The sequence below is a fragment of the Cherax quadricarinatus genome, chromosome 23 (genome assembly GCF_038502225.1).
Source record: "Cherax quadricarinatus isolate ZL_2023a chromosome 23, ASM3850222v1, whole genome shotgun sequence".
Lineage (NCBI taxonomy): Eukaryota > Metazoa > Arthropoda > Malacostraca > Decapoda > Parastacidae > Cherax > Cherax quadricarinatus.
This window is the reverse complement of record NC_091314.1, coordinates 15,500,379-15,527,178: the sequence shown is the minus strand read 5'-3', so window position 1 is coordinate 15,527,178 and position 26,800 is coordinate 15,500,379. Positions and strand designations below refer to the sequence as shown.

The 26,800-nt window shown below is 38.3% G+C and overlaps 1 protein-coding gene across 6 annotated transcripts in view; it reads right to left on the bottom strand.

The window, feature by feature from the left end:
* Positions 1-26,800, bottom strand: part of LOC128685730 (ATP-binding cassette sub-family C member 3-like) — a 406,756-nt gene that overhangs the window by 80,953 nt on the left and 299,003 nt on the right. For 5 of the 6 annotated variants that reach the window (XM_070087954.1, XM_070087953.1, XM_070087950.1 and 2 more), the window contains one exon: positions 3,057-3,183. In XM_070087954.1, the coding sequence (XP_069944055.1) occupies positions 3,057-3,183 (127 nt within the window). Of the gene's footprint in view, positions 1-3,056; positions 3,184-26,800 lie in introns of those variants that run through there. The other variant, XR_011392357.1, reaches the window with a different exon arrangement.

The following is a 26,800-nucleotide window of genomic DNA, read 5'->3' as shown; positions in this document are numbered from 1 at the left end:
CTACTGTACAACTATGATATAATTCTTAGTGTTAAGTAGTCAGTAAGCCAATAATGTTAAGTTGGCCCATAATGCCTAGGCATAATAGAGGCTCTCTTTGCATTGCAACTGACTATTGTAAATACAAAATCTCAATGTACTGTTTGCAAAGACATAAAATAAATAAATGAATGGAAGATTCAATGGATTTGTTAAAAAGAGTTACAATAACTGGAGACAACACATGAGAAGCTTTTTATACATGAATGGTGGTAAGTTATTTAGGTTTCTTGCCTTGTTCTTTAGTGTTTTGATAATAAGCGAGATTTCATTACCTGGAGTTTACCTGGAGAGAGTTCCGGGGGTCAACGCCCCCACGGCCCGGTCTGTGACCAGGCCTCCTGGTGGATCAGAGCCTGATCAACCAGGCTGTTACTGCTGGCTGCACGCAAACCAACATACGAGCCACAGCCCGGCTGGTCAGGTACCGACTTTAGGTGCTTGTCCAGTGCCAGCTTGAAGACTGCCAGGGGTCTGTTGGTAATCCCCCTTATGTATGCTGGGAGGCAGTTGAACAGTCTCGGGCCCCTGACACTTATTGTATGGTCTCTTAACGTGCTAGTGACACCCCTGCTTTTCATTGGGGGGATGTTGCATTGTCTGCCAAGTCTTTTGCTTTCATAGTGAGTGATTTTCGTGTGCAAGTTCGGTACTAGTCCCACTAGGATTTTCCAGGTGTATATAATCATGTATCTCTCCCGCCTGCGTTCCAGGGAATACAGGTTCAGGAACCTCAAGTGCTCCCAGTAATTGAGGTGTTTTATCTCCGTTATGCACGCCGTGAAGGTTCTCTGTACATTTTCTAGGTCAGCAATGTCACCTGCCTTGAAAGGTGCTGTTAGTGTGCAGCAATATTCCAGCCTAGATAGAACAAGTGACCTAGATAGAACAAGTGTCATTATGGGCTTGGCATCCCTAGTTTTGAAGGTTCTCATTATCCATCCTGTCATTTTTCTAGCAGATGCGATTGATACAATGTTATGGTCCTTGAAGGTGAGATCCTCCGACATGATCACTCCCAGGTCTTTGACATTGGTGTTTCGCTCTATTTTGTGGCCATAATTTGTTTTGTACTCTGGTGAAGATTTAATTTCCTCGTGTTTACCATATCTGAGTAATTGAAATTTCTCATCGTTGAACTTCATATTGTTTTCTGCAGCTCACTGAAAGATTTGGTTGATGTCCGCCTGGAGTCTTGCAGTGTCTGCAATGGAAGACACTGTCATGCAGATTCAGGTGTCATCTGCAAAGGAAGACACGGTGCTGTGGCTGACATCCTTGTCTATGTCAGATATGAGGATGAGGAACAAGATGGGAGCGAGTACTGTGCCTTGTGAAACAGAGCTTTTCACCGTAGCTGCCTCGGACTTTACTCTGTTGACTACTACTCTCTGTGTTCTGTTAGTGAGGAAATTATAGATCCATCGACCAACTTTTCCTGTTATTCCTTTAGCACGCATTTTGTGCGCTATTACGCCATGGTCACACTTGTCGAAGGCTTTTGCAAAGTCTGTATATATTGCTTCTGCATTCTTTTTGTTTCTAGTGCATCTAGGACCTTGTCGTAGTGATTAGGGTTTGTTGGGGCTAAAAATAAAGTATTTGGGTAGTTGCCAGTGAAGTAGTCTTTTGGTTGAAAGTTTGAGTTTGGGATTTTACCTGCTAGCTTTGTTCCTTCAATCAAGAAAAAGACATTAAGTTTGTTGGAAGTATCAGTTGGCTGAAGGAGAGGTTGTTCTGGTTTTGTTAATCTTAAGTTTGCCTGAAATGCTCTGCATATACATGGGCTTTCTGCATGTATACCCAATGTCATTCTCCTTTGTACAGCCACTGTATCATGATGATATAAAATGTGATTATTATTATTATTATTATTATTATTATTATTATTATTAACACATCAGCCATTTCCCACCAAGGCAGGGTGACCCAAAAAGAAAAATGCAAAAAGAAAGAAATAACTTTCATCATCATTCAACACTTTCACTATCACTCATACATAATCACTGTCAGGTCCCAAAAGCTATTTGTCTCTACTCACTCCTATCTAACACACTCATGCACGCTTGCTGGAAGTCCAAGCCCCTTCGCCTACATTTTTATTCAGAAAAAATGAGTGCATGGGAAATTTGTGAAAGTAAGCTTATCACTTAAAATAATATGTATAGGCAGTAACCACAACATATCAAAGAGGCACTTCCTGTTTCCTGATGAACCTTACCTAATCTAACCTAACAAAACTCATACAGTGGTACCTCGGGATATGAACAGCTCAAAACGCGAACAATTATGTAAGTGTATTTATGTAAGTGCTTTTGTAAGTGTATTTTTGGGGGTCTGAAACATATTAAACTAATTTACATTATTCCTTATGGGAACAAATTATTTCGGTATCAGCACTCGAACAGCCTTCTGGAACAAAATAACTTCGTATCCCAAGGTACCACTGTACAGTCATGTTGTGAAAAACATCTGTACACATCAAGCATTTTCCAGTTGATAATTTTTGTACTCCCCATAATGCTTTTATTGTTGGATAATACCTTGCAAATAACATTCATTAAGTGTACATTACTGCAACAGATGTACTAAAAGAAGCTGACTTTGTTAGAAAACCTGATAGAAGTTTGAGTAAGGACAGGACAATACTTAAATTTTTGCCAATACAAATACTGGTACCCAGTTTTTTGGTCACTATCAATATTGCCAAAATTAGCTAATACCCACCAATACTGATACCAGTCAAAATTAAATGATATGCACTGATACTGACACCTATACTCAGTTTTAGGCTGATACTGATATCATCAAAATTAGCTAATACCACCAATACTTTGGCATACCCTTAGTTATGAGAACCTTATATTGGTGTACAATAAGGAAGGAGAGAGCAGATGGAAAATCTTTTATAAGTTGTAACATAGGTAAAACGTATACGGGAAATTTTTTTACAAAGTAGGTAACAAAAAATAAAATAGTTACACATACAAAAAGAATAATTAATGAAAAGCACTCACATTAAGAGCATAAGTGACAGACAGACCAACAATTCCAGGGCTGATAGAGTCTCGTCCAGCTACACCCAAGATAGCTGCTGAGAAGGTGATGAGGTTGCCTATAGTCTCCAAGTGTACGCCAAGCCACCTGCAGTGATGAAAAATTAAATCTTATGGTTCAGTAAACTATTGAGGATTGCCAGACACAAGCACCAGCTCCTTGGTCTTGCTTCTTAATTATCCTTAACTGTTAAATGACTTGTGTGGTATTAAGAAGGCCTACTTCTCCTAACCTCTGGACTTTTTTTTCATATTTATAGTACTTGAATCCTTGTATGGAGTTTCCTGTTACTCTTTCCACGCTTAGTAAATTACATCTGCTACACTCATGTTGGATCATTCGGAAGTTCACTTCATTTTTCACAGTTTAGTGTGCCCCTATGCTCAACCTGTGAGTGGCTGCACAAAAAATGGATTTCAGAAGCCTTAGAGAGTCTTTATTAAATAAAAACTCTATGCACATAAAGGGTCTCAAAATCTGGAATTCATTACCAGAACACACAAAGTAACCAGGCCTGAAAATCAATTTAAGACTCTTCTAAAAAACCACTTACTTGCCCAGGACTAAATAATCAACACTCATTATTTAACATTACCAATAATTCTCCCAATTACTTAAATATTAAAACTTCAAGACAACATACAGTAAATTGATCTTCTTGTCTGTCACACACTGTAATGGGACAAATTTGTACAACTATAATGATTCAATATCGAAATGTTCAAATTTCATTGTTTCAAATACTCAACTGTACTTCATAATGTAAATTGTTTATGGTAATTTTACCACTGAACCTTTCATTGCTTGTTAATTTTAAGCTTGCCCATAATGCTCTGCATAAAAGGAGCTTTTGGTATGTACACCCAACTACTAAAATTCCTTGTAAACCTATGTATCATGTCCAAATAAACTAAATGAATATATGAATGAATATATCTTTTGGAGATTACAGTAATACACTTAACTGTTAATTATAAAGTTGATGCTATATATAGGTACACACTCAGTTTTACACAGAGCTTATTACTGATAAAAATTACTGACTCACTTAACAGATTACAATCTCATTCTATGGTAGAAAAGAAGGGGGTGAGATGGAGGAATGAGGGTTACTGAGAAATCTTGTGTGGGGAAATGGTAAAGTGGGGGTGTTGGGGAATTGTAGAGGACTGAGAAGTAGTGGCTTTAATTGATGAAGGAGGGTGTGACTTAATGTGGTGATGTGTTTCAAGGGAGACTGGGGTTGAGCAGGAAGTAGAAGAGTGGGCTTGTGGTGGAGTGGAGGGTGACATGAAAATAAATGTGAAGGAATAATTTTAAAATTTACTAAGTACTAGGACCTTGAAGTCACTAAGTACTTTTGCTAGAAAAAAAAAAGAAACCCTCCAGTAGCTGATTTCACAAACACTATGACCAACCGCTTGCTACTACAGGTCAACCATCACTAATGCGGCAATCAGTTATCCGGTTCCATCAGTAATCCAGCACTAGTTTCAGCTAGTATAATTTCAAATATCATCATTATGCTGACTCAGATCATAATAATGACTCAAATTTCATCATTATACTGACTCAGAAATTGTGCAGATAGTCGTAAATCCACAGCAACAAACCAGTGGAGGAGAAAGCAGTGATGAAAATGAGGAAGATGTAGCAGAAAGAGTCTATTGACAGGTTAATTAAGTGTATTCTAACCGAACCACTTTGTAATCTGGCAAGCTCACTAAGTCAGTGATGCCGGATTAGTGATCGCCGACCTGTACCTTCTAAGCCAACAAGAATCTCTGAGACAAGTGCCTCATTATTTGACCATATCTGGACCAACACGATATCTCCACTACAAGCAGGTATAATCACAGACAACACTACAGACCACTACCCCACCTTTCTCATAACCAACTGCCAATTTGGTTCAGAAAAATCAAAAACACAAATGATGCAATTGTAAAAATGCTAGACCTGCTTTACACTGCGCTTGAAAAAATGAATTTCCATTAGGACTCTTTATTGACCTAAGAAAAGCATTTGTTACAGTAGACCACAGCATTCTATTCCACAAACCCGAGCATTATGGCATAAGAGGCCACACACTTATATATTTCAAATCCTACGTAACTAACAGGCAGCAATATGTCTCTATTATTATATACCTCTGTAATCTTTTGACTACCACCCACAGAATGGGCATGGGGTGCATAATAAACATATTAAACTATCTATTAAGGACACAACCTCATCAACAAGACCACTGGATACTGGAGTACCACAAGGAAGCATCCTCTTATACATCAATGATCTTTCTAATTTTTCACAACACCTTAAGCTTTGCTGACAATACGACATATGTCACCTCCCACCCTAATCTTGCCTCACTTAACACAATTGTTAATGAAGAACTAGTAAAAATATCGACCTGGATGACTGCTAATAAACTTACACTTAACAGTGACAAAACCATCTATGTTTGAGAACAGAACAGGTGCTGCCCAGCTGAATGTAACGACTGACACCACCCCAATTGCTAGACATAATAAGGGCAAATTCCTGGGCCTGCTCCTTGACAGCAACCTGAAATTCGACACTCATATCCAACAAAAAAAAGTATCCAAATCAGTTGGGATCCTCTCCAAGATACGCTACTACATACCACAATTAGCCTTACACTATACTATTCACTCATCTATTCCTACCTCACCTATTCCATTTGTGCATAGGGATCAACAGCAGCAACTCACCTAAAGCTAATAATAACCCAACAGAAAGCTGCAGTAAGAATTATCACGTAATCCAATGCAAGACAGCACACCCCCCCCTCTTCAAAAACTTAAACCTACTCACCGTAAAGAACATTCACACCTACTATTGTGCAACCTACATTTACAGAACCATCAACTCTAATTTTAACCCTGAACTAAAACAATTTCTTGATAGTTGCAACAGGACCCATAGATACAACACCTGACACAAAAATCTCTATGACGTTCCATGTGTCTGGCTAAACCTTTACAAAAATTCGATGTACATAAAAGGGCCTAAAATCTGGAACTCAACCACTATTTTCAAAACTACCATTAAAAAACACCTTGTCTCCCTAACACACCCCATCATCAGCTAACCAAATGAAAACCAACCAGTTCTCTTTTTTGTATCATGATCACATCCAAAACAATATAGACTTATTCTTGTTATCTGTAATTCCCCCATAATTTACACCTACATCCACCCAAATGACTAATCACAAAATTCCTAATACAGTGGACCCCCGGTTAACGATATTTTTTCACTCCAGAAGTATGTTCAGGTGCCAGTACTGACCGAATTTGTTCCCATAAGGAATATTGTGAAGTAGATTAGTCCATTTCAGACCCCCAAACATACACGTGCAAACGCACTTACATAAATACACTTACATAATTGGTCGCATTCGGAGGTGATCGTTATGCGGGGGTCCACTGTATAGGGATTGCCTATTAAATCTTAAGTTAGTTCTATTAACCCTTTCATGTTTTTTGGCGTACTAGTACGTCTTACGCTCCAGGGTTGGTGACGTACTTGTACGCATAAATTCTAGCGCCCTCAAATCAAGCAGGAAAAGGCTGGTAAGCCTAGATGTGAGAGAATGGGTCTGTGTGGTCAGTGTGCGCAGTAGCAAAAAAATTGGGGACCCAGTGGTGCATTGTGGGAACACCATATAAGTAGTCCTTGTTCACCATGCCTGGCACCAAGAAATACCTCACTCCTTGGCAAATTGGAACACTTTTGCTGCCCAGTGACAGTTTTAATACAGATGGGAGTGTCAGTGAAGATGACACTTAAGGTTTTGAGGAGGTTGTGACTGAAACAAATGACCATAATACCGGTAATAGTGAGGAGAACCCAGACGACCCTCAACCTTCAACCTCTGGTGCTGGGCTGTCTTGTTCCCATTCAATTGTACCAGAACAAAAGAGGAAACTCATATTTTCCCATGTCCAGGACTCAGACTCAACTTCAATAACAAGAACATAAAGTGGGACCAAGTAAAACAAGTCCTAAACGATATAAGCTGGGAAGATAGACTAAGCAACACAGACCCCAACTTATGCATAGAACAGATTAACTTGGTGGCACTCGATGTATGCTCAAAGCTTATTCCTTTAAGAAAAAGGAGGAGTAGATGTAAAATGGAAAGAGATAGGCGCTCCCTTTACAGGCAACGGAAAAGAATAACAGAGCGGCTAAAAGAGGCCAATATATCTGAAATGCATAGGGAGTCACTGGTCAGAGAAATAGTAAACATCGAACTTAAGCTTAAGGAATCTTATAGGAGTCAGGAATCGTGGGAAGAACTAAAAGCCATAAACGAAATCGAAAGAAGCCCAAAGTATGTATTTCTTTTCTTATGCCAAATCAAAGTCGAGAACAACATCCAATATTGAGCCCCTACTTAAACAAGATGGGTCCTACACAGATGACAGCAAGGAAATGAGTGAGCTACTCAAGTCCCAATATGACTCAGTTTTTAGCAAGCCGCTAACCAGACTGAGAGTCGAAGATCAAAATTAATTTTTTATGAGAGAGCCATAGAATTTGGCTAACACAAGCCTATCTGATGTTATCCTGATGCCAAATGACTTCGAACAGGCGACACATGACATGCCCATGCACTCTGCCCCAGGGCCAGACTCATGGAACTCCGTGTTCATCAAGAACTGCAAGAAGCCCCTATCACGAGCTCTTACCATCCTATGGAGAGGGAGCATGGACACGGGGGTAGTCCCACAGTTACTAAAAACAACAGACATAGCCCCACTCCACAAAGGGGGCAGTAAAGCAATAGCAAAGAACTACAGACCGATAGCACTAACATCCCATATCATAAAAATCTTTGAAAGGGTCCTAAGAAGCAAGACTGCCACCCATCTAGATACCCATCAGTTACACAACCCAGGGCAACATCATGGGTTTAGAGCAGGTTGCTCCTGTCTGTCTCAACTACTGGATCACTATGACAAGGTCCTAGATGCACTAGAAGACAAAAAGAATGCAGATGTAATATATACAGACTTTGCAAAAGCCTTCGACAAGTGTGACCATGGCATAATAGCACACAAAATGCATGCTAAAGGAATAACAGGAAAAGTTGGTCAATGGATCTATAATTTCCTCACAAACAGAACACAAAGAGTAGCAGTCAACAGAGTAAAGTCTGAGGCGGCTACAGTGAAAAGCTCTGTTCCACAAGGCACAGTACTCGCTCCCATCTTGTTTCTCATCCTCATATCTGATATAGACAAGGATGTCAGCCACAGCACCGTGTCTTCCTTTGCAGATGACACCTGAATCTGCATGACAGTGTCTTCCACTGCAGACACTGCAAGGCTCCAGGCAGACATCAACCAAATCTTTCAGTGGGCTGCAGAAAACAATATGAAGTTCAACGATGAGAAATTTCAATTACTTCGATATGGTAAACATGAGGAAATTAAAACTTCATCAGAGTACAAAACAAATTCCTTCCACAAAATAGAGGGAAAAACCAACGTCAAAGACCTGGGAGTGATCATGTCGGTGGATCTCACCTTCAAGGACCATAACATTGTATCAATCACATCTGCTAGAAAAATGACAGGATGGATAATGAGAACCTTCAAAACTAGGGAAGCCGAGCCCATGATGACACTCTTCAGGTCACTTGTTCTATCTAGGCTGGAATATTGCTGCACACTAACAGCATCTTTCAAGGCAGGTGAAACTGCTGACCTAGAAAATGTGCAGAGAACCTTCATGGCGTACAAAATGGAGATAAAACACCTCAATTACTGGGAGCGCTTGAAGTTCCTGAACCTGTACTCCCTGGAATGCAGGCGGGAGAGATACATGATTATATACACCCGGAAAATCCTAGAGGGACTAGTACCGAACTTGCACATGAAAATCACTCACAATGAAAGCAAAAGACTTGGCAGACGATGAAACATCCCCCAATGAAAAGCAGGGGTGTCACTAGCACGTTAAGAGACAATACAATAAGTGTCAGGGGCCCGAGACTGTTCAACTGCCTCCCAGCATACATAAGGGGGATTACCAATAGACCCTTGGCTGTCTTCAAGCAGGCAATGGACAAGCACCTAAAGCCGGTACCTGACCAGCTGGGCTGTGGCTCGTACGTTGGATTGTATGGATTGTGTGCAGCCAGCAGTAACAGCGTGGTTGATCAGGCTCTGATCCACCAGGAGGCCTGGTCACAGACCGTGCTGCGGAGGCGTTGACCCCCGGAACTCTCTCCAGGTAAACTCCAGGTAATGGTGATGATAGTGATAGTGAATATAAACTCCAAGCTCTTGAAACAGTTCCAGTAGGAAGAGCGAAGTGGAATATTCTCCAGTGAAGCATCAGTATATATGACACTATATGCGCTCTGGTAGTGTGCCATATGCTATTCCAAGGGGAAGGAGTACATCTTGGAGTACATCCTGTGGCTGTACAACAGAAACAGATAGTAAAAATGAAAATGATGTTGCTGCAAATGGGATGAAAAATGTGCATGTATTTGGTGGTGGTGGTAGTGGTGGTGCCAGTCATGAAGCACTAGCAGTGGGCCATGCTGATACCCAGACAGCTGACTCAGTTGAGCTTCAACAAAGGCCACCCTCACCCACCCACCACACCAACCTCCACAACCACAACCACCTATCAATATCCAGTTCCCACCAGCAGACTGTACATGGGATTGGCAGGAAGCTGATAATTTTGTTCCCCATCCCCATCAGTTTGATGAAAATCAAAGTGGAATACAGCCATATTGTACACTTGGGAACAATGCCACTGAACTGGAATGTTTCGAGTTATTCTTTGATGAACACCTGATGGATATTATTGTCAGGGAAAGCAACAGATACTTCGATTACACCATGGCAAACACAATACTTTCATCAAAATCATGCCTACACCAGTGGAAAGAGACAACTGTGGCTGAGACGTATCTTTTCTGTGCCACAATAGTGCTTATGCCACATATGTATAAGCACAGTGTCAAATCATACTGGTCAACAGACTGCCTGATTGCAACCCCAGGTTTCAGTGATATAATACCAGCGAATCGATTTGTGCTACTATTGCCTATGCTACACTTCTCAGACAAAACCAGGCCTGACAGAAACGACAGGTTATATAAGATTAGGAATGTGTTTGTGTATCTGAAACAGAAATTCACTATGTATTTTTATCCCTTCAAGGAAGCTTGTTATTGATGAGTCTTTGATTCTGTTCAAAGGTAGACTGTCGTTCAAGCAGTATGTACCAAGCAAGAGGAAGCGCTTTAGTATAAAGTTGTTTGTGCTTTGTGATTGCTACAGTGGTCTTGTATTGGATATTATTGTGTACACTGGAAGTAATGAATTGCAAGATACCAGGAAGTTATTGGGTATCTCTGGTGATGTGGTTAGAACAATGATGGAACCATATCTTGGTAAGGGGCATATATTATATACTGATAACTGGTGCACAAGCTCTTTCCTCAGTGATTTTTTTTTGTGAATGAACATGACAGATGTGTGCAGTACAGTGTGCGGAAATCGTAAGCATATGCCTAGGTTCGATGCAGGTACTCGTACAGGTCAGGTGCAGGCGTTTGCTGCCAATGACATCATGGCATTTTGGTGGCATGACAAACGAGATGTCACACTGTTGTCATCAGTTCACCCTAATGAAATGACAAACACTAGCAGGCAGAATAGAGAGACCAATGAACCCATTCTAAAACCTGCAGATGTGATGGACTACACCCTCAATATGCATTCAGTGGACAAATGTGACATGCAGATTGGGTTTGCTGATTGTGTTCACCAGAGTTATAATTGGTACATAAAACACTCTCCCATATTCTGGACATTTCCATTCTCATTGCTTGAAATATGTACAAGCTGAAGTCCAGAAACAAACCACCATATGGCGAATTTTGTTTGTCTGACTAATAAACTTACCCTGAATACAGATAAAACATATTTCATTCAGTTTGAAACAAAACTGCAAATCATCCAGTTAACATAGCGCTAAATGGATCATGAGCCACAAGACTTACAGAGGGAAAATTCCTAGGTATCCACCTTGACAGTAGCCTTAAGTTCCAGACACACATACAACAAATCACCAAGAAAATCTCTAAGACTGTAGGTATACTATCAAAGATAAGATACTACATTCCACAATCAGCTCTCCTGGCACTGTACCATTCACTCATATACTCTTACCTCACCTACGGAATTTGTGCGTGGGGATCAACAACATTCAATCACCTAAGACCTCTAATAACCCAGCAAAAGGCAGCAGTAAGAATGATAACAAATTCCCACTCCCGCCAGCATACTCCACTAATTTTCAAAAGTCTGAATCTGCTCACCATTAAGAACATCCATACTTATTCATGTGCCTACTACATACACAGAACAATACATGCAAATATAAGCCCTCCACTCAAACTTCTCCTCACCAACCTTAGCAGGACACATGACCATAACACAAGATCTCTTTTTGATATACCTCGTGCCCATATCGCACTGTGTAAAAATGCTATGCACATAAAGGGCCCCAAAATTTGGAATTCATTACCAGAAGATACTAAAGTAACCCAGTCTGAAAATCAATTTAAGACTCTTCTCAAAAGACACTTAGTCACCCTAGACTAAATGATAAATACTCAGTACACACATACTCACTTATGTTATTCCCACATCATAATTTCAACAATTACTTTGAACCTTTTATCCATTGTTGACAGGAATATAACTGAATCATTGTTTTCACAAAAGCATTTTTGAATCATTGTTTTCACAAAAACATTTTTTGAATATATGAATATATCTTTTGTCTTATATAAATTAGATTCACTTATAATTAATAATCTACTGTACAACTATGATATAATTAATATTCTACTGTACAGCTATGACATAATTCTTAGTGTTAAGTAGTCTGTAAGCCAATAATGTTAAGTCGGCCCATAATGCCTAAGCATAATAAATGCTCTCTTTGCATTGCAACCCATTATTGTAAATACAAAATCTCAATGTACTATTTGCAAAGACATAAATAAATAAATAAACTAGACAAATAATATTCAAGTACCAAGTAACAACACCTGCAGTAGAACACCGCCCACGAAATTATCAACTACCCTCTTGTCTGAGGCCTGGTGATCACTTCCTAATAAAACTGCCTGCTACTGCTTTCAAGAAAAATTCTCAGAGGAGGTGTCATGTCTGTGCACATACAAAAAAAATGCCCACAACATGCAGAGACACTTGTTTTATGTGCGAGGAGTGTAAAACACCATTGTGCATGACACCATGTTTCAAAGAGTTCCATAGGCTGCAGCACTTCTAGGAACATGTTCAGTGACTTTATTTGTGTATATATATGATAGAAAAATAGTAATAACCATCATTTTATATTGTTAGTTTGTGTAAACAAGTTTTGTAAACAATATATTGACAACAAAGTTTGTGCAGTTATTGTGTAGTACAGAATGAGTGAATATATAAAAAAACAGGCCTTATATTGGGATCACAGGCCATAAAAGTTATTTGAAAAAAAAAAAAAAAAAAACTAAAGAAGAAAAGAAAAAAGCAGAAAAAAAAGAAAATAAACTCTTATCGGGTGACCAGCAGCCAGAAATGTTGCCATAAGTGGTTCAATTTCTGTCAACTTCACGCTTCCATATCTTGGTAAGTACTGATCGCAAAAAAATTTTTAGCCTATAATATTTACAAAAAAAAAAAAAAACTATCATTTCATAAGAAAAAATTATTTATTTTTTCGAATATTTTTTGACCCTGAGTGGGAGTTAAGGATCAAGGGTTTCAACCCTGCAAGGGTTAAATCTTAAGTTAATCCTAAGTTTGTCTAAGATACTCTTCCAGTATGGCTTTAATAGAAACAATGTATCATGCCAAGACAAATTGAATCCCATTACTAAATCTACCATTTGTAATATTATTACATATATGATTTGTACTACCTAACTACTTTAAACCTAATTATGTATGTACCTAACTGGGAATGTGTCAAATTGCATATCTAATAATATGTTCAAATGTACTTCTCAAATATAACCTATATCAATATAGCATAAGAATTAGTGTTAGTCTGCCCGAAGTGCCTAGGCACAATAGTGGCCATCTTTGTAATTAAAATCTTATAATATGTAAACCACACAATGTAAGCTTTACAAGGAAATAAATATTTGAATTTGAATTTGAAGATCTAATTTCACCTGCATGACTAGCCATCAGTAAATAATTTAATATTAGCACTAGGTGACATGGATTGGCAGAAAGAGCTAGCTGACAGCAATAATAATGACAAAGATGTCAAAATTTATTTACATAAAACCCAAAACCTCTATAACATGCATTGTCCAATTAAAACGAAGCAGATCACAGCACATCAAATCAAATCAAATCAAATCAAGTTTATTCTCTATAAAGATTACAATGTGGGGTTTACATATTATAGGGTATTGTGTGGTTTGCATATTATATAAAACTAATTACAGAGGGGGCCACTATCACACCTAGCATGACTAGGCATTTCAGGCAGACTAACATTAATTCAAAACTCTATATTGGTACAGATTATGGAGCATATTGGTGTTAATGCTAAGTAACTGCATTATGGTTCATAAATTTAAAAATGTGAATGGTTTTATTTTGGTACAATACATAGTTTCTATTGAAGCTCCTATATTAGAACAGCACAGACAACCTTTTGACTAGTTAATATTCATTAGGTAATACTGTAGTTGTATTATGTATTTCTATGTTTATAGTCAATTGGATGAGTGTAAGTGCGAATTGTGGAGAATCACAGATATCAAGGGGAGGTCTAGGTTGTTTTTTATGTGTATATGAAACAAGAGAATAGGTAGTTTTCATGTAGTTAGGTGATGGTGGGGTGTGTCAGGGAGATAAGATGTTTTCTAATGGTAGTTTTGAAAGTGATGAATGTATCTGCAGTTCTAGAGTTTTCAGGCAGGGTGTTCCAGATTTTAGGCCCTTTTATGTACATTGAATTTTTGTATAGGTTTAGCTGGAAACGGGGAATGTCATAGAGATGTTTGTATCTGGTGTTATGCCTGTGGGTCCTGTCACAACTATCAAGAAAGTGTTTTAGGTCAGGGTTAATTTTGGAATTTAAGGTTATGTAAATGTAGGTTAGACAGTAGTAAGTGTGGATGTTCTGAACAGTGAGTAAGTTTAGATCTATGAAGAGTGGGGGGGGGTTGTTGCCTGGGATTGGATTTTATTTATTTTAGAAATTTAGCATACAAACAGAGGTACAAAAAATACAGGTAAGAGCAGCATGCCAAAGCCACTTATATGCATAGCATTACGGGCTGGCTTAAAATTAACTTAAGATTAACTAAGCAATGATGAAATCAGTGATAAGACATTATTGTAAACAGATAACTATAAAATACAAATGAGTATTACAAAGACAGGTCCAATGGTTGCATGCATTGCTGTTCATTCAGTAGAATGGAGTATTCTGTTAGGTAGTGTATTTAAAAAAATAACAAAGTTAGGTTTAACATTTGTGTGATATAATTGTGAGTAACATTTAGGATATACAATTTATATGGTTCAGTTATTCAGTATTTATTTGGTTTTGAGTGAGTAAGTGAACTTTGAGAAGAGACTTGAATTTATAAACAGGTAGTATTTCTTTTATATTTACAGGTAATGAATTCCAGATTTTAGGGCCTTTTATGTGCATTGAGTTTTTGCATAGCGTGAGATGGACACGAGGAACATCAAAGAGTGATCTGTGCCTTGTATTATGGTCATGTGTTCTGTTGAGGTTGGCAAGGAGATGTTTGAGGGGAGGGTTAATATCAGAGTTAAGTGTTCTATGTATGTAATAAGTGCAATAATAAGTATGGATGTTTTGTATGGTGAGTAGGTTGAGTGTTTTGAATATTGGTGGAGTGTGCTGCCTGTAGTGAGAATTTGTTATCATTCTAACTGCAGCCTTTTGTTGGGTAATTAGTGGTCTGAGATGGTTACTTGTTGTTGAGCCCCATGCACAAATTCCATAGGTGAGATAGGGGTAAATAAGAGAGTGATAAAGGGCCAGGAGGGCTGACTGTGTAACATAGTACCGTATCTTCGATAGTATGCCTACAGTCTTGGAAATTTTCTTAGAAATTTGTTGTATATGTGTATGAAATTTGAGTCTATTATCGAGGTGGATTCCTAAGAATTTTCCCTCTGTTAGCTTTGTGATAGGTGATCCGTTTATCGTTATGTTAAGAGGTACATCTGTAGCTCTGCTACCAAACTGAATGAAGTAGGTTTTGTCAATGTTTAGTGTAAGTTTGTTAGTCCTCTTCCAGGTAGATATTTTCTGTAATTCGGTGTTTACAGTATTTGCTAGCGTGACTGGGCTCCAGTGAGAGAAGACGTATGTGGTGTCATCTGCAAAAAGTGTGGGTTTGAGTAATTGCGAAGCATTTGGTAGGTCATTTATGTATAGGAGAAAGAGAAGAGGGCCGAGGACACTTCCCTGTAGGACACCAACTGTAATTGGTTGTGCGGAAGAGCTTGCCCCATTTGCGTATACATATTGGCTTCTGTTGCTGAGGTAAGACTTGAGGTAGTTGAGGGAGTGCCCTCTAATACCATAGTGTGACAATTTTACGTGGAGCAAGTCATGGTCAACTGTATCAAAAGCTTTACGTAAGTCAATGAAGATCCCCAATGGGACTTCTTTTTTCTCTATTGCAGTGTATATATGTTCTAGCATGTGTATAATAGCATCATTAGTATTTTTATTAGGCCTGAATCCAAATTGGCAGGGGTTGAGAATGTTATGGGAGATGAGGTAGGAGTGGATTCGTTTATGAATTAATTTTTCGAAGATTTTTGAGAGAGGGTGTAAATTGGATATTGGCCTATAGTTATTCAACTCTGTTTGGTCTCCTCCTTTATGGATCGGGGTGACCCTTGCTATTCTGAGAACTGTAGGGAAGGTGGAGGATTCAATGGATTTGTTAAAGAGTGTTGCAATGATTGGTGATAGTACTTGTGACGCTTTTTTGTATATAAAGGGTGGTAAGGTATTTAAATCTCCTGCCTTGTTTTTCAGTGCATTGATAATAAGGGAGACTTCGTATGGGTTAGTCAGAGCTAGGAACAGTGTGTTCGGGTAGTTGCCAGTGAGGTAGTCATTTGGTGGGGTATCTGAGCTTGGTTGGCAAGGTTTTGACCTATAGTGGAGAAGAAATCATTGAGTCTGTTTGCTGTTTCTGTTGGTGGGAGTTGGGGTTCATCTGATTTTGCTAATTTTATTTCGCTATGTCGTGATATCTTTTTTGTTCCCAGAATTTCTGATAGGGTCTTCCAGGTCTTTTTTATATCACCTCGTAAGTTGGATAATCTGTTCTCATAATACAATTTTTTTGCCCTTCTTATCAGGCTGGTTAGGATTGACGAGTAATGTTTTGTTTGGTCTCTGGTTATGTGACCCATTCTGTACTGTTTTTCATATCGGTGTTTTGTATTTATGGATTTGAGAATGCTGGGTGTTAGCCAGGGACTGTTCAGTCTCTTAGCTGTCATCTGCTTAGTTTTTTTAGGGCAGTGCTTGTTATAAAGGTATTGGGTCTTTTTTAGAAAATTATTAAAAGATTCGTCAATATCTGTATAGATTTCTAGCTCAGTGTGCCAGTCAATGTTTGTTACTGCTGTTGTGAAGTTATTAATGGCTGCCTCATTGTGAAGTTTGAAGGTGACTTTAGTAGTGTCTTGGGGTATTTTACCAAGAGTTGTTATGAGGAAAGTAGGGTAGTGGTCTGTGGTATTATCTGTAATTATGCCTGATTTTAAAGGGGATATGGTGTTGGTCCAGATGTGGTCAAGTAGGGAAACACTAGTCTCTGTAACTCTTGTAGGTTTTGTTACTGTTGGTAGCAACATGCAGTTACTCATTGTGTTTGTGAATTCAGTAACGTGTGGGTCCTGGTCTTGCAGGAGATTTATACTGAAGTCACCTGAGAGTAGTAAGTGATCTTTGTTCATGCGTGCATCAGTTATCATACTTCCTAGGTTTTGACTAAATTGGCTAATGTTTGATTGTGGAATTCTGTAGATGTTTATCACTGTGAGAGGTTTTTGTAGGTATTTGGATTTGAATTTAGCTATTATATATTCCCCATGTTCATCCCTTGTGCAAGTATTAGTGATACATTCTAGTTGGTCTGAGTAGTATATAGCTGTGCCACCCCCTTGTTGGTCTGGCCTACAGTTGTGTATGGCTGTGTAACTAGGAATGGCATAGACATCTGTAGTATCAGGCTTTAGCCAGGTTTCAGTTAGTGTAATAATGGACATATTGGCATGCAAGGAATTTATTAATGCTAGGAGGTCATCATAATGCTTGCTTAAAGATCTGATATTGTAGTTAAAGATAGGTATGTTGTTGTTGGCTCTGAGAAGTGCCTTTGATTGTTCTGCTGTGTAGTAATTACAGTAACTGTTTGAATCATTTAAGTCATTAAATAAGAGGTTGGTATCAGGATCAATGCTTGTAATCATAAGATTTGTAGTGAATCTATAGTTAGAATTAAGTAAAAAATAAAGTAAATATTCTAAAGCTAAAAAAAAATAGCACCTGAATTATTTAACAAATGTAAATAATAATGAGCTACGGTAGTTTTTTAAAGCTAAAATAAAGGAGACAATATAAAAGGGACTAAAATAATTTGTGGTGAACAAAGTGATGATCAAATAATGGAGCTTGTGAATATGATAGTAGGTAGTACTTTAAAGGTAATTCTTTAAAGTTAGAATTATAATATAAAATTATAATATAAAAGGGACTAATATAAGTTGTGGTGAACAATAAAGTGGTAATCAAATAAATGAGCTTTGGAGTATAATGGCAAAATAGTGAACTTATTAACTTTAGCACCTGAGAATAGCACCTTGATTAGTTTAACAATTGCGAATATATAATCTAAGGTAGTTATATAGAGCTAAAATAAAGGACAAAAAATATATAAGGGACTACAATTGAGTAATGGTAAACAAGTTAAATGGACAGATAGTCACTATGAAATAATATTGGTTTAGGAGTAAGATCTGATTTGTAATATTAAATAAGTTGAGCAGTTTATTGCACAATAAAAAGTAAAAAAAAAAAAAAAAAAAAAAAAATGAGGTAGTTGGTACTAGCTAGCAAAAGATAGTATTGGTACTTGCAAAAAAGTAATTGGAATATACACTAATTGCACACACAATAAAAAGTGACTAAAAAAACAAGTAGTGGTAAACAAAATTAAATGGACAGGTAAGAACAATGAATAATGGTAATGTCTTGGTTATAATATGATAGTAAGATGGTAGACAGGTACAAAGGATAATATAAAGGTTGGAGTTGAATATGCAAACTTGAAAATTTGGCAACAAAATGTTATGGGAAGTATAAAATAATGTTTAATGTACAAAAGTAAAATTGACTGGTAGTAAATATGGTGTTTAATAAAATTTTAGTAAGTAATAATGATTACAAAAAAAGTGAAAAAGTAATGTTTATTTCATTCAATATTGCACTGGTAGTTATACTAGAGGTTATATGGCAGTATAAGGTAATTAAGAGTACTCTAAGATAGTAAATGTGGTATAAAACAGGTAAAGGTAATTAGACAAGTAATGGTTATTAAATGTCAAAAATGTTAATAGTAAATTGAAATTATAGTAAAAATGATAATTATTAATTTTAGTAGGTAATATCAATTGATAGTATTCAAAAAAAATATGAGGTAGTAATATGGACAGAGAAAGTATCAATTCAGCTAATGTTTAAGCAAACAATAGTAAATAAGAAAATTACATAAGGTGACTTATGCTTACTAGTAAAATCACAAAAAGAGGTAGTTGATTATTTAAATACTAAGAGATTGTACAATGAAATTTGAACAATAATGGAGCAAAACATACACTACGCTACGTAGGCTTTTAAGCTGGACTTTGCTTAGTTATTCTCTGTAAGATTAGTATCCCTGAGAAATCGTGATAGATCATTCTCGTTCGTGATTGTGTACAGTTGACCTACATTTGTTTTCCTAACAAGAATTTTCCCATCCCGTGTGAAGCATTGGTGTATTGTGTCGTTATTCTCCCGCTTAAGTTTTCTTACTCTATACAGGAGGTTCTGACGTTTTTTGGTAAGACACTCGTTTATGTATACCTCTTTCTTTACTTTAATAGATGCAATAATTAAGTCTTTTTTCCTGTCATGTGAGTGGAATCTAAGCATAACACTTTTTCTACCATGGGATCCTAGTAACCTGGCTTCCTTTATTTTTGACTCTGGTACTGTAACTCTTGTTTGGTCCTTTATGATCTGGATAGTAATTTCTTTACTGTTCGTTTGGTTCATATCACTGGGAAAAAGTGGACTGTTAACTATTACTGCATCCGATAGTTTATCTTGTTCAGTTTTATCTTCTTGGAGAGCAAAGTAGTCGCTGAACTGGTTATCTAAGTTGTTCTTCCATTCTTTTACTGCTTCTTCAACCTTTGTATTAAGAGATATTATTTGTTGGGTATGGCTATCTATGACTGTCTGGATGGTCTTGCCACAGTTTGTCATTCCTGGTGTTGATAACTTTTGTTCAAGACTGAGGATTTTGTTCTCGAGTTGTGTTATCCTGGTGTCTTGTTTTGTTAGTGTCTCTCGAAGATTCATATTTTCAATAACTAAGTTGGAGATGCATGACTTTAGGGTATCTGGATCGTTGGTCATACCTGAGAGACTACTTGGTAGGTTGAATCCGGGGAAAAGAGGGGAGGATGGGCTGGTGGCAGCCATGTTTGTTGTTATTGTTGTGGTGTCGCCTTGAGTGGTGGTGAGTGGGGTGGTTGCTGGGCCGGCGTCCACCTGGCTACACTTGTTGAATAGTTGATTTTTTGGCGTTTTCTTGCTGGCCTTGGTGCTGTTTCCTCTTAGATTGTGCCTCATAATACTACAGGAATTGTTGTAGTTAAGAAGAAGTTGTAGTTATACAAAGTTTAGGGTTACGTTGTTTGGCTGGCAGCGGGGTGTTGCTTTCGGTTTGTGGGCAGTCTTCCTTTGATCTCTATTATGTTCGATTTGTAGGTTTCACTGTTGGTAATCTTTGGTCATTCTGGGTGCTACGTTGGGTAGTGCAGTTTTGCATGTAACTAGGTCATCATAGGAGCATTGGTAGCTCTGATAGTTGGAGAAAAGTACGGAGCTCGGAGGTCGCTGCTGCCGCTGCCACTGTAGTCAGACCATGATTATTCTTACTGTGGCTTTTTGTTGGGTTATTATTGGCTTTAGGTGTGTTGCTGCAGTTGATCCCCAATCATAAATAGCATAGGTGAGGTAGGGATAAATGAGTGAATGGTATAGTGTGAGAAGGGCAGATTGTGGCACGTAGTAATGTATCTTGGAGAAGATCCCAACCGTTTTGGATACTTTTTTTGTTATGTACTGGATATGGGTGCTGAAATTCAAGTTGCTGTCGAGGTGCAGGCCTAAGAATTTGCCCTCATTATGTCTGGCAATAAGAGTGTTGTCAATCTTAATGTTAAGTTGTGCTACACCTGCTCTGTTACCAAACATAATATAGAAGGTTTTGTCAGTGTTAAGTGTAAGTTTATTGGCTGTCATCCAAGTAGATATTTTGAGTAGCTCCTCATTAACAATGGTGTTGAGGGTGGCCAGATTTGGGTGGGAGATGGCACAAGTCGTGTTGTCAGCAAAGAGAATGGGTTTCAGGTGTTGTGATACGTTGGGAAGATCACTGATGTATAATAGGAAGAACAGGGGACCAAGGACACTTCCCTGTGGTACTCCAGTACCAAGTGACCATGTTGATGAGGTTGTGTCTTTAATGATGACATACTGATACCTATTAGTAAGGTAGGATTTGAAATATGCAAGTGCATGGCCTATTATACCATAATGATCAAGTTTGTGGAGTAGGATGCCGTGATCTACTGTGCCAAAACCTTTTCTTAGTTCAATAAAAAGTCCTAATGGATATTCCTTATTTTCCAGTGCTGTGTAAAGCCGATCTAGCATTTTCACAATTGCATCATTAGTGCTTTTATTTGTTCTGAAGCCAAATTGGCAGGGGTTGAGTATGCATTGTGCTGTTATAAATGAATATAATCTCTTGTGCATGAGTTTCTGAAAGATTCTGGATAGCAATGGTAAGGTTGATATTGGCCTATAGCTGTTTACATCTGTGGGGTCACCACCTTTATGTATTTATTGGTGTAACCCTCGCTGTCTTGAGTAGTGTTGGGAAAGTGCTAGTTTCTAATGACTTGTTAAAAAGTAATGAAATAGCATGCGAAAGGACATGGGCTGCCCGCTTGTACAATAATGGTGGGGCATGAGACAGATTCCCTGAATTATTTTTAAGTGACTTAATAATCGTGGTGACTTCAATGGGCTCAGTAGGTGCAAGATAGAAGTAGTTTGGGAAATTCCCATTTAAGCAATCATTTGCACGGGAGTTGGTACCTGGGATTTTACTGGCGAGATTAGATCCTATGGCTAAGGAGTTGTTAACTGTATCAATAGGATGCAGTGGTGCTTTGTTCAGTTTAGTAAGGACAATATCGTTGTTTTTTTTTTTTCAGTTTGTGGGCTCCCAGAATCTGTATGAGTGTTTTCCAGGTCTTATTTATATCGCCTCTTGTTTCAGTGAATCTGCTGGAGTAGTACAATTGTTTGACTTTTTTTTTTTGTTATTAGTCTGGTGAGAACTGATGAATAGTGTTTAAGACTATCTTTGTGTATTAAGCCCTGTCTATATTGCTTTTCATATTGGTGTTTCTTATCAATGGATTTCAGTATGCTGCTAGTTAGCCATGGGCAACCGAGCCATTTATTCATGATCTGTTTTGTTTTTATAGGACAATGTTTGTTGTATAGTCTAAGTAATTTATTCAGAAATATGTCTGTCCAATTGTCAGTACCATCGGCCTTGGAGAATTCTGTAGGCCAGTCAACCATCTCTAGCTCTGCTGTAAAATTACTTATTGAGGCCTTGTCATGGAGTCTAAATAAAACTTTGTTGTATTCTAGTGGTGGTTTACTCATGTTTGTTAAGAGGAAGGTGGGGTAGTGGTCAGTAGTGCTGTCTGTGATTATCCCTGACTTAAGTGGGGCTAGTATATTGGTCCATATATGGTCAATTATGGTTGCACTTGTCTCAGTCAGCTTGGTTGGTTTAGTTATTGTTGGTATGAAAAGTGTGTTCTTCATATTGCTGATGAAATCAGTTACAGGCTGATCATCTGGTAGGCCAATGTTGATACTGAAGTCTCCAGCTAAGAGAAGGTGGTGCTTATTCATTTCTCTGTTTGCTATTAGTGTCTTTAATTTCTCACTGAAATTTGGGATGTTTGTGTGGGGCATCCGGTAAATGGCACCTACTGTTATAGGAGTCTTAAGGATTTTTATAGTAAAATTAGCAAAAATATATTCTCCATATTCATCACTATAGCAAGTGGTGCTAATACGAGATAGTTGGTTAGAGTAATAGACTGCAATACCACCTCCAACTTGGTATGGTCTGCAGTTGTGGTTTGCTGTGTATCCTGGTAGTGGGTAGATATCAATTGTGTCTTGCTTAACCCTTTGACTGTTTCCGACGTATAAATACGTCTTACGAGCCAATGTTTCTGACGTATTTATACGCACAAATTCTAGCGGCTTCAAATCGAGCGCCAAAGGCCTGGTAGGCCTACACGGGAGAGAATGGGTCTCAGTGGTCGGTGTGCACCCTGTGAAAAAAATCTGGGACCTAGCGGTGCATTGTGGGAACGCCATGTTGTCAGTCCATTTTCACCATGCCTCTCGGTAAGAAGTTCCTCACTCCTCGGCGGATTGGAGGTCTTTTGTTCCCAAGTGATAGCTCTAACAGCGATGAAAGTGTCAGTGACAGTGAATTCAAGGGTTTTCAAGTGAGTGTTACCGAAAAAAGTGCCCAGGATAACGTAAATAGTGACGAAAACCCAGATGACCCACAACCTTCGACCTCTGGTGCTGTGCCGGCTTGTTCACGTTCACGTTCGCCTGTACCAGGACGAAAGAGGAAACTATTTGGTCGTGTACAACACCCTGATGATAGCAGTGATAGTGATAGTGATTTCAAGGTCATTGAAAGCAGTTCTAGTGACAGTGAGAGTGAATATTCCCCAGTGAAGCGCCAGTATGTACGACGTAGCATGCGGTCTGGTAGTGTTTCATATGTTGTTCCAAGGGGAAGGAGAAATTCTGGGAGCACATCCCGTGGCCCAACACCACGACCTGATAGTGAAGATGACGATATTGTAACGATGGGTATGAATGGTGACAGTGAGGGAGGAGGCAGTGGTGGTGATAGTGAGGGTGGCACGGCCCATGTGGCACCATCACTGGGCCACGCTACTAGCCACGCGGCTGACTCAGCAGAACAACCAGCCTCACCCTACCCCACACTGCCACAACCTGCACCACCACAACCTGCACAGCCACAACCACGGTACAATATCCAGACCCCACCAGCAGACCGCATCTGGGATTGGCAGGACGGTGACGAGTTTGTTCCCAGTCCCCATGACTTTGATGAAACACAAAGTGGAATAAAGCCATCTTGTCCACTTGGGAACAATGCCAGTGAACTGGACTGCTTTGAGTTATTTTTCGATGAACCCCTGATGGACATCATTGTCAGGGAAACAAATACATACTGTGATTACACCATGGCAAATACAATTCTCTCACCAAAATCACGGCTACACAATTGGAAGGAGACAACTGTGGCAGAGATGTACCTGTTTTTTGCCACAATAATGCTTATGCCACATGTGTATAAGCACACTGTCACCACATACTGGACAACAGATCGCCTGATTTCAACTCCAGGTTTTAGTGACATTATAGGTGTCAATCGTTTCCTGATACTGTTGCGTATGTTACACTTTTCAGACAAAACCAGGCCTGACAGAAGCGACAGGTTATATAAGATAAGAAATGTGTTTATGTACCTGAAACAAAAGTGCTGCATGTATTTTTATCCCTTCAGGAAGCTTGTTATTGATGAGTCCTTGATTTTATTCAAAGGAAGACTCTCATTCAAGCAATATATACCAAGCAAGAGGAAACGCTTTGGTATAAAGCTATTTGTACTGTGTGATTGCAGAAGTGGTCTTGTTTTAGATATTATTGTGTACACTGGCAGTAATACTTTGAGAGATACCATGAAGTTATTGGGTATCTCTGGTGATGTGGTTCGAACAATGATGGAACCATATCTTGGTAAGGGGCATATGTTATTTACTGATAACTGGTACACAAGCCCCTTACTCAGTGATTTCTTGCGAGTGAACTTGACAGACGTGTGTGGCACAGTGCGTGGTAATCGCAAACATATGCCAAGGTTCGACGCTGGCACTCGCAGAGGTGAGGTGCAAGCCTTTGCTGCCAATGACATCATGGCATTTCGGTGGCATGACAAACGTGATGTCACATTGTTGACATCAGTTCACACAAACGAAATGGTACCCAGTGGCAGGGACAACAGAGAGACCAATGAACCCATTCTAAAGCCTGCAGCTGTCATGGACTACAACCTCAATATGCGCTTAGTGGACAAATGTGACATGCAGATTGGGTTTGCAGACTGTGTACGCAAGAGTTATAAGTGGTATATCAAACTTTTTTTCCATCTTGTTGATATCTCTATGCTAAATGCTTATAACATATACAAGTTGAAGACCAACAAAACACCAAAATATGGTGAATTTTGCCTGTCAGTAATCAGACAAATAATTGCAAAGTACAAAGGAGCAACTCCTGCAATAGACCAGCGCCCACAGACGTCATCTCGTATGAGGCCTGGTGATCACTACCCCATACAACTGCCTCCTACTACTGCCAAGAAAAATGCTCAGAAGAGGTGTTATGTATGTATGCATACCACAAAACGCTCACAAACACGCAGAGACACTCGTTTTATGTGTGAGGAGTGTGAAGTGCCCCTCTGCATATACCCATGTTTCAAAGAGTTCCACAAGCTGCAGCAGTTCTAGGAACGTGGTTAGTGACTGTACATATGTATATATATTATGGAACAATAGTAATAAACATTGTTTTGTATTGTTTGTTTGTGTAAACAAAGTGTATACACAAACTAATAGTGATAAAGTTTGTTCTGTTATTGTGTTGTAAATAATGAGTGTATATTTGAACAATGCACCTTACATTGGTCTCACAGGCCACATAAGTTACCTGAAAAAGAAAAATATTGAAAAATGCAAGAAACCTTTGAATTAGAGTAAATAAAAGAATACCGGGTGGGCGGCAGTCGCCGCTGTTGCCGTACGCACGTCAATTTCTGCAAACTTTGCGGCTCTATATCTCGGTAAGTACTGATGGCAAAAAATTTTTTTTAGGCTTAAAACACTAGTAAAAATATTCCTAACATTTTCATAAGAAAAAATAATTTTTTTTTTTCGAATATTTGGCGACATAGAATGACAGTTTCAGAGAGGGGCCTGAAACAGTCAAAGGGTTAAGCCAGGTCTCAGTGAGAATAATACAGGAGAAGGGTGTCTTTAGGGAATCAAGGAGTGCCAGGAGGTCATCATAGTGTTTGCTTAAAGACCTGATAGGATAGCGCTGGCTTGTGATGCTGTGTAATAAAGGCAGTTACTTTCCAATAAATTTTGATTGGGTGTTAGATTATGTAGGTTTAGATCAGGGTCAACATGATCATTCATCTTTTAGGTTTAAATAATAATTCTTTATATCCTGTATAGTGTGGTGAGTTCTAGTACTGATACCTGTAGTAATGGGATGTTTGGACAAGTACACAGCTAATGCACATTGGTCAAATAGAGTGTAGTAACTAATAAACATAATGGATTTGGTGTTGACTATGTATTGAGCTAGAATGAACTAAAGTACAACTAGGTATAAACTAATAAGATAAAATTACAAATTAAAAATAGCACCAGACTATCACTTGTAATTGCACTAAGGCTTATACAGTGGACCCCCGCATAACGATCACCTCCCAATGCGACCAATTATGTAAGTGTATTTATGTAAGTGTGTTTGTACGTGTATGTTTGGGGGTCTGAAATGGACTAATCTACTTCACAATATTCCTTATGGGAACAAATTCGGTCAGTACTGGCACCTGAACATACTTCTGGAATGAAAAAATATCGTTAACCGGGGGTCCACTGTATAAGTTGTTTGCATGAACTAAAGTATAACTAGATATAAATTAATAAGATAAAATTACAAATTAAAGTAGCAAAAGTATAATAAAATAAAAAAATGGCAATGATTTGGTTGTAAATAACATGATGGTAAGATGGTACACAAGATAATAAAAAAGTTGGCGTTGAATATTACAAGCTTGAAAATTTGGCAACAATAGGTTAAGAAAAGCATAAAATAAAGTTGGATAACAAAGTCTAAAATAAAATAGGACAATAACAAAAAGTTTAAAATAAAATTGGGTAATAAGTCTAAAATAAAATAGAGCAACAATAAAAATTTGTAGTAAGATTGAGCAATAAAATATAAAATAAAATTGGGCAAGAAAAGTATGAAATTGGGTAATAAAGTCTAAAATAAAATAGGGCAATAATAAAAAGTTTAAAATAAAATAGTGCAATAATAAAAAGTT